This window comes from Nicotiana sylvestris, chromosome 2 (assembly GCF_000393655.2).
Source record: "Nicotiana sylvestris chromosome 2, ASM39365v2, whole genome shotgun sequence".
NCBI lineage: Eukaryota > Viridiplantae > Streptophyta > Magnoliopsida > Solanales > Solanaceae > Nicotiana > Nicotiana sylvestris.
In genome coordinates, this window is record NC_091058.1 from 184,672,943 (window position 1) to 184,687,140 (window position 14,198).

A 14,198-nucleotide genomic window follows, 5' to 3' on the forward strand; every position below is an offset into this window, starting at 1 on the left:
GGGGCTCCAAACTGAATATCCACATAAGTCTAACAACATCATACGAACTCGCTCGCACAATGAAAACACAAAAATAACATCTAGAACTATGAATTGGACATCAAAACGTGTGAATTTCAAAAGAAAACTCAAGAACCTCAAGAATTGCAACCAAACGTCCGAATCCTATCAATCCAAATTCATATGACACCAAATTTTACAGGCAAGTTACAAGTAGAAAAATGGACCTATTCCAAGTCCAAAACCAGATTCTGAACCCAATAGCCACAAAGTCAACCTATAGTCAAACTTAGTGAAACTTCTAAACCTCAAATTGCCAACTTCCGGCAAAACAAGTCAAATCAACCTAGACACCTCCGAATTAAATTCTGGGCATACACCATAGTACAAAATTACAATACGAAGCTATCAAAACACCATTCCGGGATTCTTTTCACAAAAGTCAAACTTTAGTCAACATTTTCAACTTAGGCTTTAAACCAAGAAACAAAGGGTCAAGATTAACCCAAAACTTTTCCGGAACGAAATTAACCAATCTCGCAAGCCATAAAGGAAAAATACACGTGTAAAACTTCAAAAGGGGAAACGAGACTCAAATACACAAAACGACCGGTCGAATCGTTATAATATGTCTATTACTCAATATAGTTTTCTGATTATGATTCATCTAAAATATTAATATTTTAAACCCCAACTTGTGTTAAAGCTGAGGTTTTGTTGCAGGTGTAACAAATAATGCAAATATTTACCAATACAGTGGGTGAAGCAGTTGGGGGGCATTTGCATCTATATTTTATTTTGGGGTTACCATTGAACTTATATCCACTTTGCACAAAAATTTGCAAGTCTACCCACTTTTGAAGAAAAAAAGTCTGAAGTGAAATGCACTTAAAGCCAATTAATTCTAAAGTGCAAAAATTACACTTAAGATGCACTTAAGGCCAAATAGTTCTGAAGTACAAGGTCTGAAGTGAAACTTTGCACTTACGACAAGTAGGTCTGAAGTGCAACATATGTTTTCATACACTTAAGGCCAAATAGGTCTGAAGTGAAAAATTTACATTTGAGGCCAAATAGGTTGAAGTGCATCAAATATTTTCATGCACTTAAGGCCAAATAAGTCTAAAGTGCAAGTTGCCCAAAAACAGAAATTTATTTTTCAAATTTCAATAATTCAATACACGATTCAATATCTAATCTACTCCAAACTATCTCAAATTTAAAACATAACATTCAATTATCATAAAGAAGAAACACAATCATAAATTTGTCAAAAAAAAAAATCTAACAGACCCATTTTGCAATTATGAAGAAGGAGATGAAGAAGCCCTAAGCAATTGCAAAGAAAGGAGCGCTGCAGCAACTCACTACTGTAAAACACCATAAACTACCTTAAAACTTGCTCACAAATACTATGTAAATTCTCCTTCACCTTTGTTTCCAAAGTAGCTAAGAAGAAGGAGGATGAGGAGGAGGAAAAAACTTGAAGTTACATGTACTTTGGATACTAATTAATTTTTTTTTTTAAAAAGAGGGTACATGTCAAATGGGGGCGGCCAAATAAGGCGCCCCATAAAATTATTACAGCAATTGAAAATAAATTGGAGTTATTTTCACCTCAAGTAGTAGATAAATATCTCTCACATGCAATGAGATAGTTTTATGTAAAATTGACGTATTTTCCTTAATCAAACTGCTCTTTGATCTCTTTAATTGAAAATAAGTTTCAAGAAATTAGTACTCTTACGATGTTGATGTAATAGTCAATTAAAATAAAGTAAAGTGATTTTCTTTGTGGAGTCTTTCTATTTGTTTATTGTTATAGCTTATTTCTATTTTTTTTGCTGTTTTTCCCTTCTATATCTGCTATTCCTTCTGCCTTCACTTTCCATTCTTTCCTGCTTAATTAGATTAATTAAAATATTATATCAAGGAAAGGTGACATAATCTATCTTTAAACCAGAAAATACAATTATGTTTTTCTTATTTTAAAACTTTTTCTCAACATTAACGCCCAATAATATGTAATTACTATATATATATATATATATATATATATATATATATATATATATATTGTTTAAGTAAATTATCTCAATAATGTCTTGCGTCTTTTTTATTCCTCGATTTTATTATATTCTTTAAACCATTTCGTTTATAAACTCAAACTATCATCTTCTTAAATCTTCTTATAATGTTTCATACATTCCCCTTTTCCCATAATTGCTTATTAATTAGATATTTATCATTTTTCTTAGTAATTGCGTGATACCCAAAATCATTCTTCTTTCATTTTTAACTTTCTTTCTCCTCATTAGAGCTCAAAGTCTCTAACTACATTTATTAATAAATATTACTATTATTATTATTATACTAGTAAATTTGCACGCGCTTCGCGCGATCGTAAATTAAAATAGAAAATGATTAAATAATTAAGAACATAAAAGAACTCAATCAATCTCTACTAATCAAACATTTTTTTTCATGTTTTTACCATAAACTATTACAATGATCACAATTGGTTAAGTAAAAAAGTTTAAAATTTTTATGCATTAAGTTTTTTTTACTAACTCGAAAGTGAAACAAAATTTAAGTTACAACACCTCTATTATCGTCTAAATAAACCTCCATATTATCATACGATTTAAGAAACAAAAATATTGAAATACAATTTTTAGAAGTGGATTTTTAAAAAGTACTATATTGATGAAAAGGCTCTAAGGAATCAAAAAGGAAATAACGGTTTGAGAATTTATGCACAAACTTAAAAAGGGATAGGGAGGGAAGAAAGAGAGAACAATAATGAAGAGTAAAAATTGTCTTCCTGTAAAAATTGAAATAGGACAGGGGAAAAGAAAATGATGATAAGAAAATTTTTACATATGAATAATGAAGGGTAAAATTTGTCTTTTAACTGTCATATCAAATATTTTGTGCTTCTGTTTCTGTTGTTGGTGTTCTTCCACTTTGACTAATATGGCTTTACTATTCTTAACTTCTGTTTTAGGAGGAACAACAACTTTTATGGTGCCGGTTTCTCGTCATTCTCAGCTTCGGCTTCAACCACTATTTCCTTCTCCTTCTTTGCTTCAGTTGTGCCCGCTTGATTGGTTGCTCAATTCAGCAACAACCAGGACTTCCATCTTCTTAATAAAGCCTCAAAATTCAGCCGGCGAAAGTCTGCAACACCCACCTATTTAACGAATCAATCAGTCCTCACATATTGATAAACTTTCTTTAGTGTATAACCACCAGATTAAAGTACTAAAATTATGCTAGGATAAAAAGGCAAGCAAACTTATTCAGTCTCAAGTCTCAGAAATAAAATTATTTTAAATAGATTCAAAACTAGGCTTGATTGTCCAGGACAATCTCCAGCATTAATAAGTGGAGCACTGTGTACTGCTCTTCTAGCAGCAGCACTTCAAAGTATCTCAAAACAAAAGTAATTCTACCATATATAACCAAACTCCAATATAAACAAAGTCCCCAAAATAGCTAACAGATATAACCAAATTCCCAAAAGCAATAGAGTCCTTAGTTATTAGGCCAGAATCTTGAAAATTCAAAGAGATATAACTGTATATAAGCTACTTCTTAACTATGCCGATTAGGTAAAGGAGTTGAACATTTATCTTTAATAGTCACTCGACCAATGAATTCATCCATATCCAGACTATGGAAAAATAATGGATAGAACTGAAAAGTAAATTGATGCTTGTTGAGCAATTGATTATACCCAATGCACTAACCAAATTCAGTAGTTCCTTTTCAATCTAAAATGTAAAAAAAATCTTGATTATATAGCCTCATGAGGAAAATTAGATAGGAACATTCAATTAAGAAAAGTCATACTAAATGAGTTGGTATATTCTAACTAATGCAGCTAGAATATAAATTAGAACAAAATGTTGAAAGACAGAGATGAGAACAAAAACATGTACATAGCAAAGCCAATAAGATGATATGCTATTTGATGGTGGTGAGATGTTTTATGAAACTGATTGAATAATGTATTTTGCGACCTTTCTATTAAGGCTTATATATTGCTTCTGACAATCGTAAAAAACCTACGACTCTACACTTTTAAGTATAATCATCTATTATCTTTGGAACCTCTCTGAATCTTTTTCACCCACTACCTCTCACATCCTCCTGGCACTCTGTCTCCTTCTTTCTTTTTCCCTTCCACTTCATCTATTTTTTTCAATTTTCTTTCTTCATCCAACTTTGCTACAATTAGTTACTATTTGAATTTTTGGCTCGAAGAACAGAAGGTAAAGAGGAAGATTATTCTTAACTGGTGATTCTTTCTTGTAAACAATCAAACAAAGTAACTTCGTTGTCACAGTTTTTTATTTTTAAGTCTTTTTCTCTTAAACGTAAATCAGACTCTCAAGAAAAATACTGTGAAAGCTAAATGGAAAGGAAGAAGGAGAGGATACAAAGTTTCGCCCGAATCCCTATCCTTGACCTCATACATGCCACTAATCACGCTTTCTAGACAAACACGATAACATCCAAATGGAATAGAAAAAGAAGATTAAACAGTTTCATCCAAATTCCCAAGCTGGGAGACTTGTAGTCGTACACTGCCAAAAACTAACGTAAAAAAAAAAGGGAAAAAAGGATTTAATACAGAGACGCATGGAATTAACCACCGACAAACAAGAAGAATTTGTACCAGCCAATATTTCCCATAACTGGAGATTGCTTCTTCTCTATAGATTTCCTCTGCCGTGTCAGACATTACGTGTCCCCTTTATATGAAAGGATGCATGGTCTCGCCTAAGATCACAGAGAGGTTAGAAGATTCGCGACATATTTTAAAAATAGATAGAGCATCCTTAATGCATCCTTACATATATATGCACAAATAGTCTGATAATGTAACAAAGTAAAGAGGGAAGACAAAGTAAAGTATACATCATTTTCCCCGAAAAACAATGCAAAAGATGGTAACATATGCTCCACATATTGTTCATCTTCAATTGGGTGCGCTCCTTATAATCTCGTTCTCTGCTCGTTCAATAGCTGAAGAAAATTAATTACTGTCAATTTTCAAATCTTCCATGTGCAAAGAATGTAATTTATGTTTATTCCATTCAAGATTAAAGGAATCTCGCAAAAATGGGCCAAAAAAATAACCAAGAAATGTAAATTTGGTTGGTACAAGTTACCTGAAATAAAGAAAGAATGGAGAACGTAGAATATGAATACCGAAAAATGGTATAAGTAGAAAGAGGAGATTTACCTTGCGCTGTGTAATCCTTATTGGGGATGAAGCCCTAATCCTCCGTGGAGAAAGCAATCCATGTTCTTTATCCTCTGTCTAGGGGATTAATCCATACCCTAATACCTCCGCCAGATGAGAAATTCTTGTTCATTAGGAGTTGTAAAAGTGGTGTGAGAGGGAGGCGTTGTGACTGAAGAAGAATGGAATAGATAATTGGAAGAAATAAGTTAGAAGATGAAGAGACGCATTCATTAGGATAAGTAAAAGTTGCTTTCAAAAGTTTAAAGAATCCGGGGAAAAAGTCTGCAAGATCAGGGGAAAAAAGATAAATGATATTTTTGCACAATGAGAGATGACACGTAACCGTGCTTGTGGCCCTCTCTCTATATATATATAGATTATTATAACAAATAATATATTATTTGTAAACAACACTTAAACGAAAAGTAACGCAAGAGAATTTAGCGCTGCATTTTTCTTTCTATCGAGAATTCTCATATTCTCTTCTCTAATGTTTATATGAATTTGATTAAAATTCAAGAAGTGCACATATTTTATGACTATTCTTTATCACCTATGTTAAATAAATTTCATATGTTAGAATATATTTATTTAGTGTATAAACATAACCTATTGAAAGAGTTTGGAAACATCAACAACATTGCTAAGCCAATACTCAGTTATTTTACAGTAATGCAAGTAATATGTCATGACCCAATTTTACTATAGGTCGTGATGGCGCCCAACATCGTTGTTAGGCAAGCAAACGCTGAACAATCTAGTGGTTTCTCATTTTTAAAAAGTTTACTAAGTAAATAACTTTCCTCAATTTAAAAGATTTAGGAAATGACATATGTAAAATAATAAAATGAAAGCAACTGAATGCAATCATAATCATAGAAATGAACCCCAAATCATAAGTCTACTAGTGTGTGCCAAGACTTGATGCCACAAGTATATAAGCATTCTAGTAGAATATACAAAAGAATAATAGTCCACTGTTTGAAGTGAAATAGACAGAAAAATATAAGCAAAAGAAAGACTCCAGCTGCTGCAGAACGGCTCGGAAGACAGCTCATCGTGAAGTCTCGAAGTGGTAATCAAGTGTGTGCACCGGACTGATATCCAGATGCACCTGCCTCAGATCCTGCACATGTAAGTATGGAAGTGTAGCGTGAGTACATAAACAACATGTACCCAGTAAGTATCTAGTCTAACCTCGAAGAAGCAGTGACGAGGGGTCGATTCCAACACTTACTAAGGGCCAACAATATAATAATATGAAATTCTAATTAAACATGATAGATAGAAATAACAATAAAACTCAAATTAAGAAATAAATGAACAATCCTTTTACCATTAATAAGAACCGAGTCATTTCCCTCATTTAAAACAAGTAATTTCTCAAGCTAATGAATTAATATCAAATATAAAGGGACTTCCAGTTTTATTATCACGTACGAATTATGCCGAGGACGTATGACCCGATCCAAATGTACATATACATAACTGTGTGCACTGTCGATGGTCGAATGACACGAACCATAGATGCATCTATTAACCTGCCTAGGCGAACGACCTGCTCCCATGAGAGTAGTGGAAAAGTTATTCCATTCGCAGAAAATACTTGCGGTGCGGTTGAATATAAATTTCTCAAGTTACCATAATATCCTTAATTTTTCCAAAAAAAAGAATTTCAACTTGAAACTTTTGAAATCTTAAAATCCTCAACTTAGTCCTATTCGATACAATTAACAAATATAATCAAATAACAGTGTCAATAAAGCATGGTGTAAACCTAACACTACCCGGATATAAGCATGAATAGTAGCTACATACGGACTCTCGTCACCTCGTGCGTACGTAGCCCCCACAAATAGCAGCACATATTAATTTAGTTCATCTATGGGGTTAATTCCCTCTTACAATATTAGAAAAGAGACTTACCTCGTCCCAAGGTATACTTTCCGATCCAAGGTTGTGCTCAAACCCTCAAATTCAGTGCCGAACAATCCAATACTAATCAATACATGTTCAAAAGTCCATATTCCAACTATTGTTGTGATTACCCAACCTTAAATGCAAGATTTCTAAAATTCCCCTCCCCCCTCTGGGCCCACATGCTCGGATTCCGGAAATTTTTGAAGAAAGTTGTTACCCATAACCTCACGAACTCAAATATATAATATTCACTAAATTTCATAACCAATTTCGTGATTAAATCTCATTTTTATCAAAAACCTAGGTTTTCCATCTAACTCATAAATTCCACAAGTTTACATGTCAAAATCTACCCATAATCAATATATTAAACTCACATAAGGTAGAAATTACTTACCCCAAATAACTAGGTTGAAATCCTACTTTTGAAGCTCCAAAAATGGCCAAGTGTGCAATAAATGGACCCAAATATGGCTAAGTCCCGATTTTTAAAACTCTCTGCTCAGCTGCCCCTTCTTCGTGAACGCGGAATAGGCCTCGCGTTCGCGAAGGCAATGGCCCAGGACCAGGAAATTTTACCCATTGCGAATGGGAAAGGAGCCTCGCGAACACGGAGGCTCGCTTAGCCTAGCCTACGCGAATGCAACGAATAATCAGCGGCCACCCAGCTCAGCCTCATCTACGCAAACGCATGCCAGGTCACGCGAATGCCAAGGCTAGAGGACCCAGACCTCCACGAACGCAGTCCAGCTCACGTGAACGCAAAGGCAAAAATCCCCCCCAGCCCATAGTATCCCAATCGTTCATCGCGAACGCGAGGGTCTGTCCGCGTTTGCTAAAAGGAACCAGAAAATTTGGTTCTTTTCAATTTAACTCTGGGCGGTTCGAAACATACCCGAGCCCATCGGGACCCTGTCCAACTACTCCAACACATCTATAAACATAATACAGACTTTCTCGAACTCTCAAAACGCGTTAAACAACAACAAAACCAAGAATCACACCCCAAAACCAAATAGGATCAAAATATGAACTTCACGTTTTGAAATTGCTCCGAAAGCGCCGAATCATACTTAGACTACTCGGAATGCCGCCAAATTTTGCGTACAAGTCTTAAATGATATTACAGAACTATTCCCGGTTTCAAAATTCCATTCGGCCCTTGATATCACCAAAACCTACTCCAAACCAAATTTAAAGAACTTAAAAACCTTCATAGAACCAATTTTCATTGTTAGGCGTCAAAACGCTCCCGGGTCATCCAAAACCTGATCCGAACATATGCCCAAGTCTGAAATCATCATATGAACCTATTAGAACCATCAAATCCTGATTCCGAGGTTGTTTTCTCAAAATATTGACCGAAGTCAACTTGACCTTTTTAGCCAACCTTAAGGAACCAAGTGTTCCGATTTCAAGTCATAAAACAGTAAAAAAAACGTACGAGAAATCTTATTTAGGGGAACATGGTTCTAGCAAGCAATACAAACGGTCAGGTTGTTACATTCTCCACCACTTAAAAAAATATTCGTCCTCGAACGGGTTTAGAATCATACTTGGAGTGTTGAATAAGTGTGGATATCTGCTCCGCATGTCCTCCTCAGGCTCCCAGGTCGCCTCCTCGACTGGTTGGCCCCTCTACTGAAACTTTACCATGGAAATCCTCTTGGATCTCAACTGGAAAATCTGTCTAGCAACAATGGAAACTGGCTCCTCCTCATAATCCAGGCTCTCATCTAACTGAATCGTGCTGAAGTCTAACACATGTGACAATTCGGCATGATACCTCCAGAGCATAGACACATGGAAAACTAGGTGAACTCCCGATAGACTGGGAGGTAAGGCAAGCTCATAAGCAACCTCCCCAACTCTTCTCAGCACCTCAAATGGGCCTATAAACCTTTGGTTCAACTTGCCCTTCTTCCCAATTCTCATAATCCCCTTCATCAGCGAGACTTTCAAGAGAACTTTTTTGCCTACCATAAATGATAAATCACGAGCCTTCTGATCCGCGTAACTTTTTTGTCTGGATTGTACTGTGCAAAGTCGATCCTGAATCATCCTTACCTTTCCCAAGGCATCCTTCACCAAATCAGTACCAAATAACTTAGCCTCACCAGGCTAAAACCACCCAATGGGATAACTACATCACCGACCATATAAAGCCTCAAATAGAGCCATCTCGATGCTGGACTGATAACTGTTATTGTAAGCAAACTTGGTCAAAGGCAAAAATCAATCCCACTACCCTCTAAAGTCAATCACACATGCTCTAAGCATGTCCTCCAGGATCTGAACTGTCTACTCCGACTGCATGTCGGTCTATGGATGAAATGCGGTGCTAAGCTATACATGGGTCACCAATTCACTCTGTATGGCTCTCCATAAAAGAGAAGTAAACTGAGGGCCTCTATCTGATATGATAGAAATAGGCACACCATGTAACCGAACTATCTCTTGAATATAAATCTAGGCCAACCTCTCTGAAGTATACGTCGTCACAACTGGAATGAAGTGTGCCGACTTGGTCAACCTGTCGACAATGACCCAAACTGCATCAAACTTTTGCAAGGTCCACGGCAACCCAACTATGAAGTCCATAGTAATGCATTCACATTTCCTTTCTGGTATAGTCATCTGCTGGGGTAGGCCACCTAGCCTCTGGTGCTCATACTTAACCTATTGGAAATTTAGGCACTTGGCTACATACTCAACTATATCTTTCTTCATCCGCCACCACCAGTAATGTTGTCTTAAGTCGCGATACATCTTTGTAGCACCTGGGTGAATGGAATACTGAGAACTATGTGCCTTCTCTATAATCCTCTCCCTTAAGCCATCGACATTAGGAACACATATACGACCCTGGAGTCACAGAACACCATCCTCGCTGATAGAAACCTCCTTGGCACCACCTTGTAGTATCGTGTCTTTGAGAACCATCAAATGCAGATCATCAAACTGTCGAGCCTTCATTTGCTCCAATAGTGAAGACTGGGCAACGACGCATGCAAGAACTCGGCTGGGCTCTGAAATGTCCAACTTCACAAGTCTATTAGCTAAGGACTGAATGTCCAAAGCTAATGGCCTCTCCTCTACTAAAATGAATTCCAAGCTACCCATACTCTCTGCCTTTCTTCTTAAGGCATCCGCAACCATATTCGCCTTGCCCAGATGATAAAGAATGGTGATGTCATAATCCTTCAGTAACTCAAGCTATCTGCGTTGCCTCAAATTAAGATCCTTTTGCTTGAACAAATGTTGCAAGCTGTGATGATTAGTGTAAACCTCATAGGACACCCCATAAAGATAATGTTTCCAGATCTTAAGAGCATGAATAATCGCGGTTAACTCTAGATCGTGTACAGGGTAATTCTTCTCATGGATATTCAGCTGACATGAAGCATACACAATAACTTGCCCTTCCTGCATCAGTACACAACCCAAGCCAATATGCAAAGCATCACAATACACCGTATACATCCCCGAACCGAAAGGTAACACTAGAACTGGTGCTATAGTCAAAGCTATCTTGAGCTTATGAAAGCTTGCCTCACAATTATCGGACCAACAGAACGGAGCACCCTTCTAGGTCAATCTAGTCAAAGGTGCTGAAATGGATGAGAAGCCCTCCATAAATTGGTAATAATAACTTGCTAACCCCAAGAAACTCTTGATCTTAGTCGCCGAAGTGGGACAAGGCCAACTCTGAACTGCCTCAATCTTCTTGGGATCCACTTTAATAACCTCGTCTGGTACAATATGCCCAATAATGCCACAAAATCTATCCAAAATTCACAAACTTAGCATATAACTTTTGTTCTCGCAAGGTCTGAAGTATCACTCTTAAATGTTGCTCGTGCTCCTCCATGCTATGCGAGTAGATCAATATGTCATCAATGAAGACAATGAAAAACGAATCAATATAAGGTCTGAACACCCTGTTCATCAAATCCATAAACGTCGTTGGGGTGTTAGTCAAGCTGAAGGACATCACTAGAAACTCATAATGGTCATATCTAATACGGAAAGCAGTCTTCGGAACATCCGAGTCCCAAATCTTCAACTGATTGTACCCCGATATCAAGTCTATCTTGGAAAACACCCTAGCACCCTGCAACTGGTCAAAAAAAATCATCAATACACGGTAATGGGTACTTATTTTTAATGGTAACTTTGTTCAACTAGCAGTAATCAAATGACATTCGCAAAGTCCCATCTTTCTTCTTCACATATAACACTGGTGCACCCTAAGGTGATACACTTGGTCTGCTGAACCCCTTTGCTAGCAACTCCTCAAGTTTCTCCTTTTGGCTCCTTCAACTCTTTTGGAGCCATACGGTATGGTGGGGAAGATATAGGCTGGGTGCCTGGAGCCAAATTGATACAGAAGTCGATATCACGATCTGGTGGCATGCCTGGAAGGTTAGAAGGAAACACATCGGCGAACTTCTGGACTTCTGGCATTGAATCAATCGCTGGACTCTCTGCAGTAGTACCCCGAACATAAGCTAGATAAGCTAAAAACCCTTCTTGTACATATGTCGAACCTTCAGAAAAGAGATAACCTAACTGGATGTACCGATAGACAAACCCTTCCACTCCAATCTAGGCAACTCTGGTATTGCTAAGGTAACAGTCTTTGCATGGAAATAAAGGATGGCATGATATAGGGATAGCCAGTCCATGCCTAGGATGACCTTAAATTTGGTCATATCCAGCAATAGAAGATCTGTTCTAGTCTCGTAACCACAAAATGTGACCATACAGGACCGATAGATCTGATCTACAACAACGGAATCGCCTATAAGAGTGGACATATAAACATGAGTACCCAAGGACTTGCGAGGAATATCCAGGAAATAAGCAAACATAGATGATACATATAAATAGGTAGACCCTGGATCAAATAATACCGAAGCATCTATACCGCAGACATAAATAATACATGTGATCACGACATCTGAGGCCACTACATCTAGTTTGGTCGGAAAAGCATAGAACCTAGTTGGAGCACTAATTGGCTGGCCTCTGCCTAACTGAACAGTAGCTGGCTGACCTCCCCATTCCTAGCCTCCACCTCTAGGATGGCCCCTACCTGCCTTCCCTCCACCTCTAGGCGGTTAGACGGCTGGTGCTGTAATTATGGGATGATGACCCTACTGTACTTCCTTGCCCCAAAGTCTGGGATAAAATCTCTTCATGTGACCTAGATCCCCACACTCGTAACAACCTCTCGGTACAAGAGACTGCTGCACTGAAGTCTGACCCTGCTGGCTTGAATACCTACTAGAAAAAACCTAAATAGCTGGTGGGCGGTATGAACTTTCTAGCATGGCACTAAAATAGGCGCTGGAAGAACCCTGATGACCTTAGTACCCACTAGAAGAACCCTGAATAGCTGGTGGGCTGTATAAACCCTCTGGCATGACACTGAAATAGGGTTACGCTGAAGTACCCCACGAAGGTGGTGGTGCTGGATATGTGGGCCTGCTAGGATGACCCCTCCCAAACTGACCTCTGCCCCCATCCGGGGCACCCTTAAACTCTCCAGAAAAATAGGACCTCTTGTCTCGCTGCATCTGCTCTCTACCTCTCTGACAGTAGACCTCAATCCTTCGAGCCACTACTAGTTGATAAGAAGTGCCCATCTCAACCTCCCGGGCCATACTAACTCAAATACCAGAATGCAACCTCGCAGCAAACCTCCGTACTCTCTCTGCGTCAGTAGGAAGTATCATTAGTGCATGGCCAGACAACTTAGAGAATCTCGCCTCATAATCGGTCACTAACATCTGACCCTGCTGGAGCAGCTCAAACTGACACTGCAACTCTTCCCTCTAGGAGGGTGGGATATACCTATCCAAGAAAATCTGTGCAAACTGGTCCCAAGTCATGGGAGGAGAACCTACTGGTCTGTCAAGAAGATAAGGCTTCCACCATCTACGGGCCCTGCTCTCCAACTGAAAGGTAGTGAAATCTAACCCATGGGACTCCAATATACTCATGTTGTGAAGTTTGTCCCTGCACCTATCCATGATGTCCTGGGGATCCTCATGTCGCTCACCTTAGAAGACATGAGGATGTAGCCTAGTCCATCTGTCCAAAAGATTATACGGCTCACCGGCCACAGCTGGTCTGGGCTTAAGTAAGGCTGCTGCCACTGGCTAGGCCTCGCCCATGGGTAGTACACCCGAGGTCTGATATACAGCTGGTACATGCCCAGAAGCCTGAGTAGTAGGAGTCTGTGTTTCCCCTCCTGCATGTGATATGACTGGGTCTACTGGAAATAAACCAGCTTGGGTCATAGTATCCATAAACCACAACATACGGCCTATGACCTCTTGAAGGCTCAGTGCTGACATGAAATCAACGGGGCTGGCTCTGTTGTAGGCATATCGCCCTACTCCTTAATAGTGGGATCCTCCACTGGATTCACTGGTGGTACAACTAGGGAAACTCTGGTACGTCCTCGTCTCCTACCTCGGGTTGGTGCTCTCCCCCGGACTCTGCCTCAGCCTCTAGCAACAAGGGGACCAGCTCCTCTCAGGTTTGGAACATCCACCTTACGTGTTCTTACCATCTGTGAGACAATAAGAGAAAGAACTTAGTATACCATTAACTGCACAATAGGAGATAAATAAAGAGTAGTTTCCTAACACCTTATAACCTCTCGAAGATTAGTACGGACGTCTCCGCATCGATCTGCAAGACTTTATTAGGCCTGCCCATATCTTGTAAGACCTACGTGAACCTAGTGCACTGATACCATATTGTCACGACCCAATTTATTATAGGCCATGATGGCGCCCAACACCGTTGCTAGGTAAGCTAACACTGAACAATCTAGTGGTTTCCCATTTTTAATAAGTTTACTAAGTAAATAACTTTCGTCAATTTAAAAAATTTAGGAAATAACAGATGTAAATAATAAAACGAAAGCAACTGAGTGCAATCATAATCATAGAAATGATCCCCAAATCATATGTCTACTAGTGTGTGCCAAGACCTGGTGTCACAA

General features: G+C 38.4%; 2 protein-coding genes and 1 long non-coding RNA gene across 3 annotated transcripts; all 3 read right to left on the minus strand.

Moving 5' to 3' along the window:
- Positions 1-2,791: 2,791 nt before the first annotated feature.
- On the minus strand, positions 2,792-5,443 carry LOC104235661 (uncharacterized). Its single transcript, XR_713240.2, has 4 exons — positions 5,255-5,443; positions 4,927-5,034; positions 4,685-4,788; positions 2,792-3,193 (listed from the first exon to the last, which is right to left on the minus strand). It is a non-coding gene; the product is annotated as an uncharacterized lncRNA (long non-coding RNA).
- Positions 5,444-8,815: 3,372 nt separating this feature from the next.
- On the minus strand, positions 8,816-9,160 carry LOC138886053 (uncharacterized). Its single transcript, XM_070167079.1, has one exon. It carries the CDS (start codon positions 9,158-9,160, stop codon positions 8,816-8,818), a length of 345 nt encoding a protein of 114 aa, XP_070023180.1.
- Positions 9,161-11,473: 2,313 nt separating this feature from the next.
- LOC138886054 (uncharacterized) lies at positions 11,474-12,051 on the minus strand. The gene is made up of 2 exons (XM_070167080.1): positions 11,760-12,051; positions 11,474-11,664 (listed from the first exon to the last, which is right to left on the minus strand). Exons 1-2 carry the CDS (start codon positions 12,049-12,051, stop codon positions 11,474-11,476), a joined length of 483 nt encoding a protein of 160 aa, XP_070023181.1.
- Between the last annotated feature and the right edge of the window lie 2,147 nt (positions 12,052-14,198).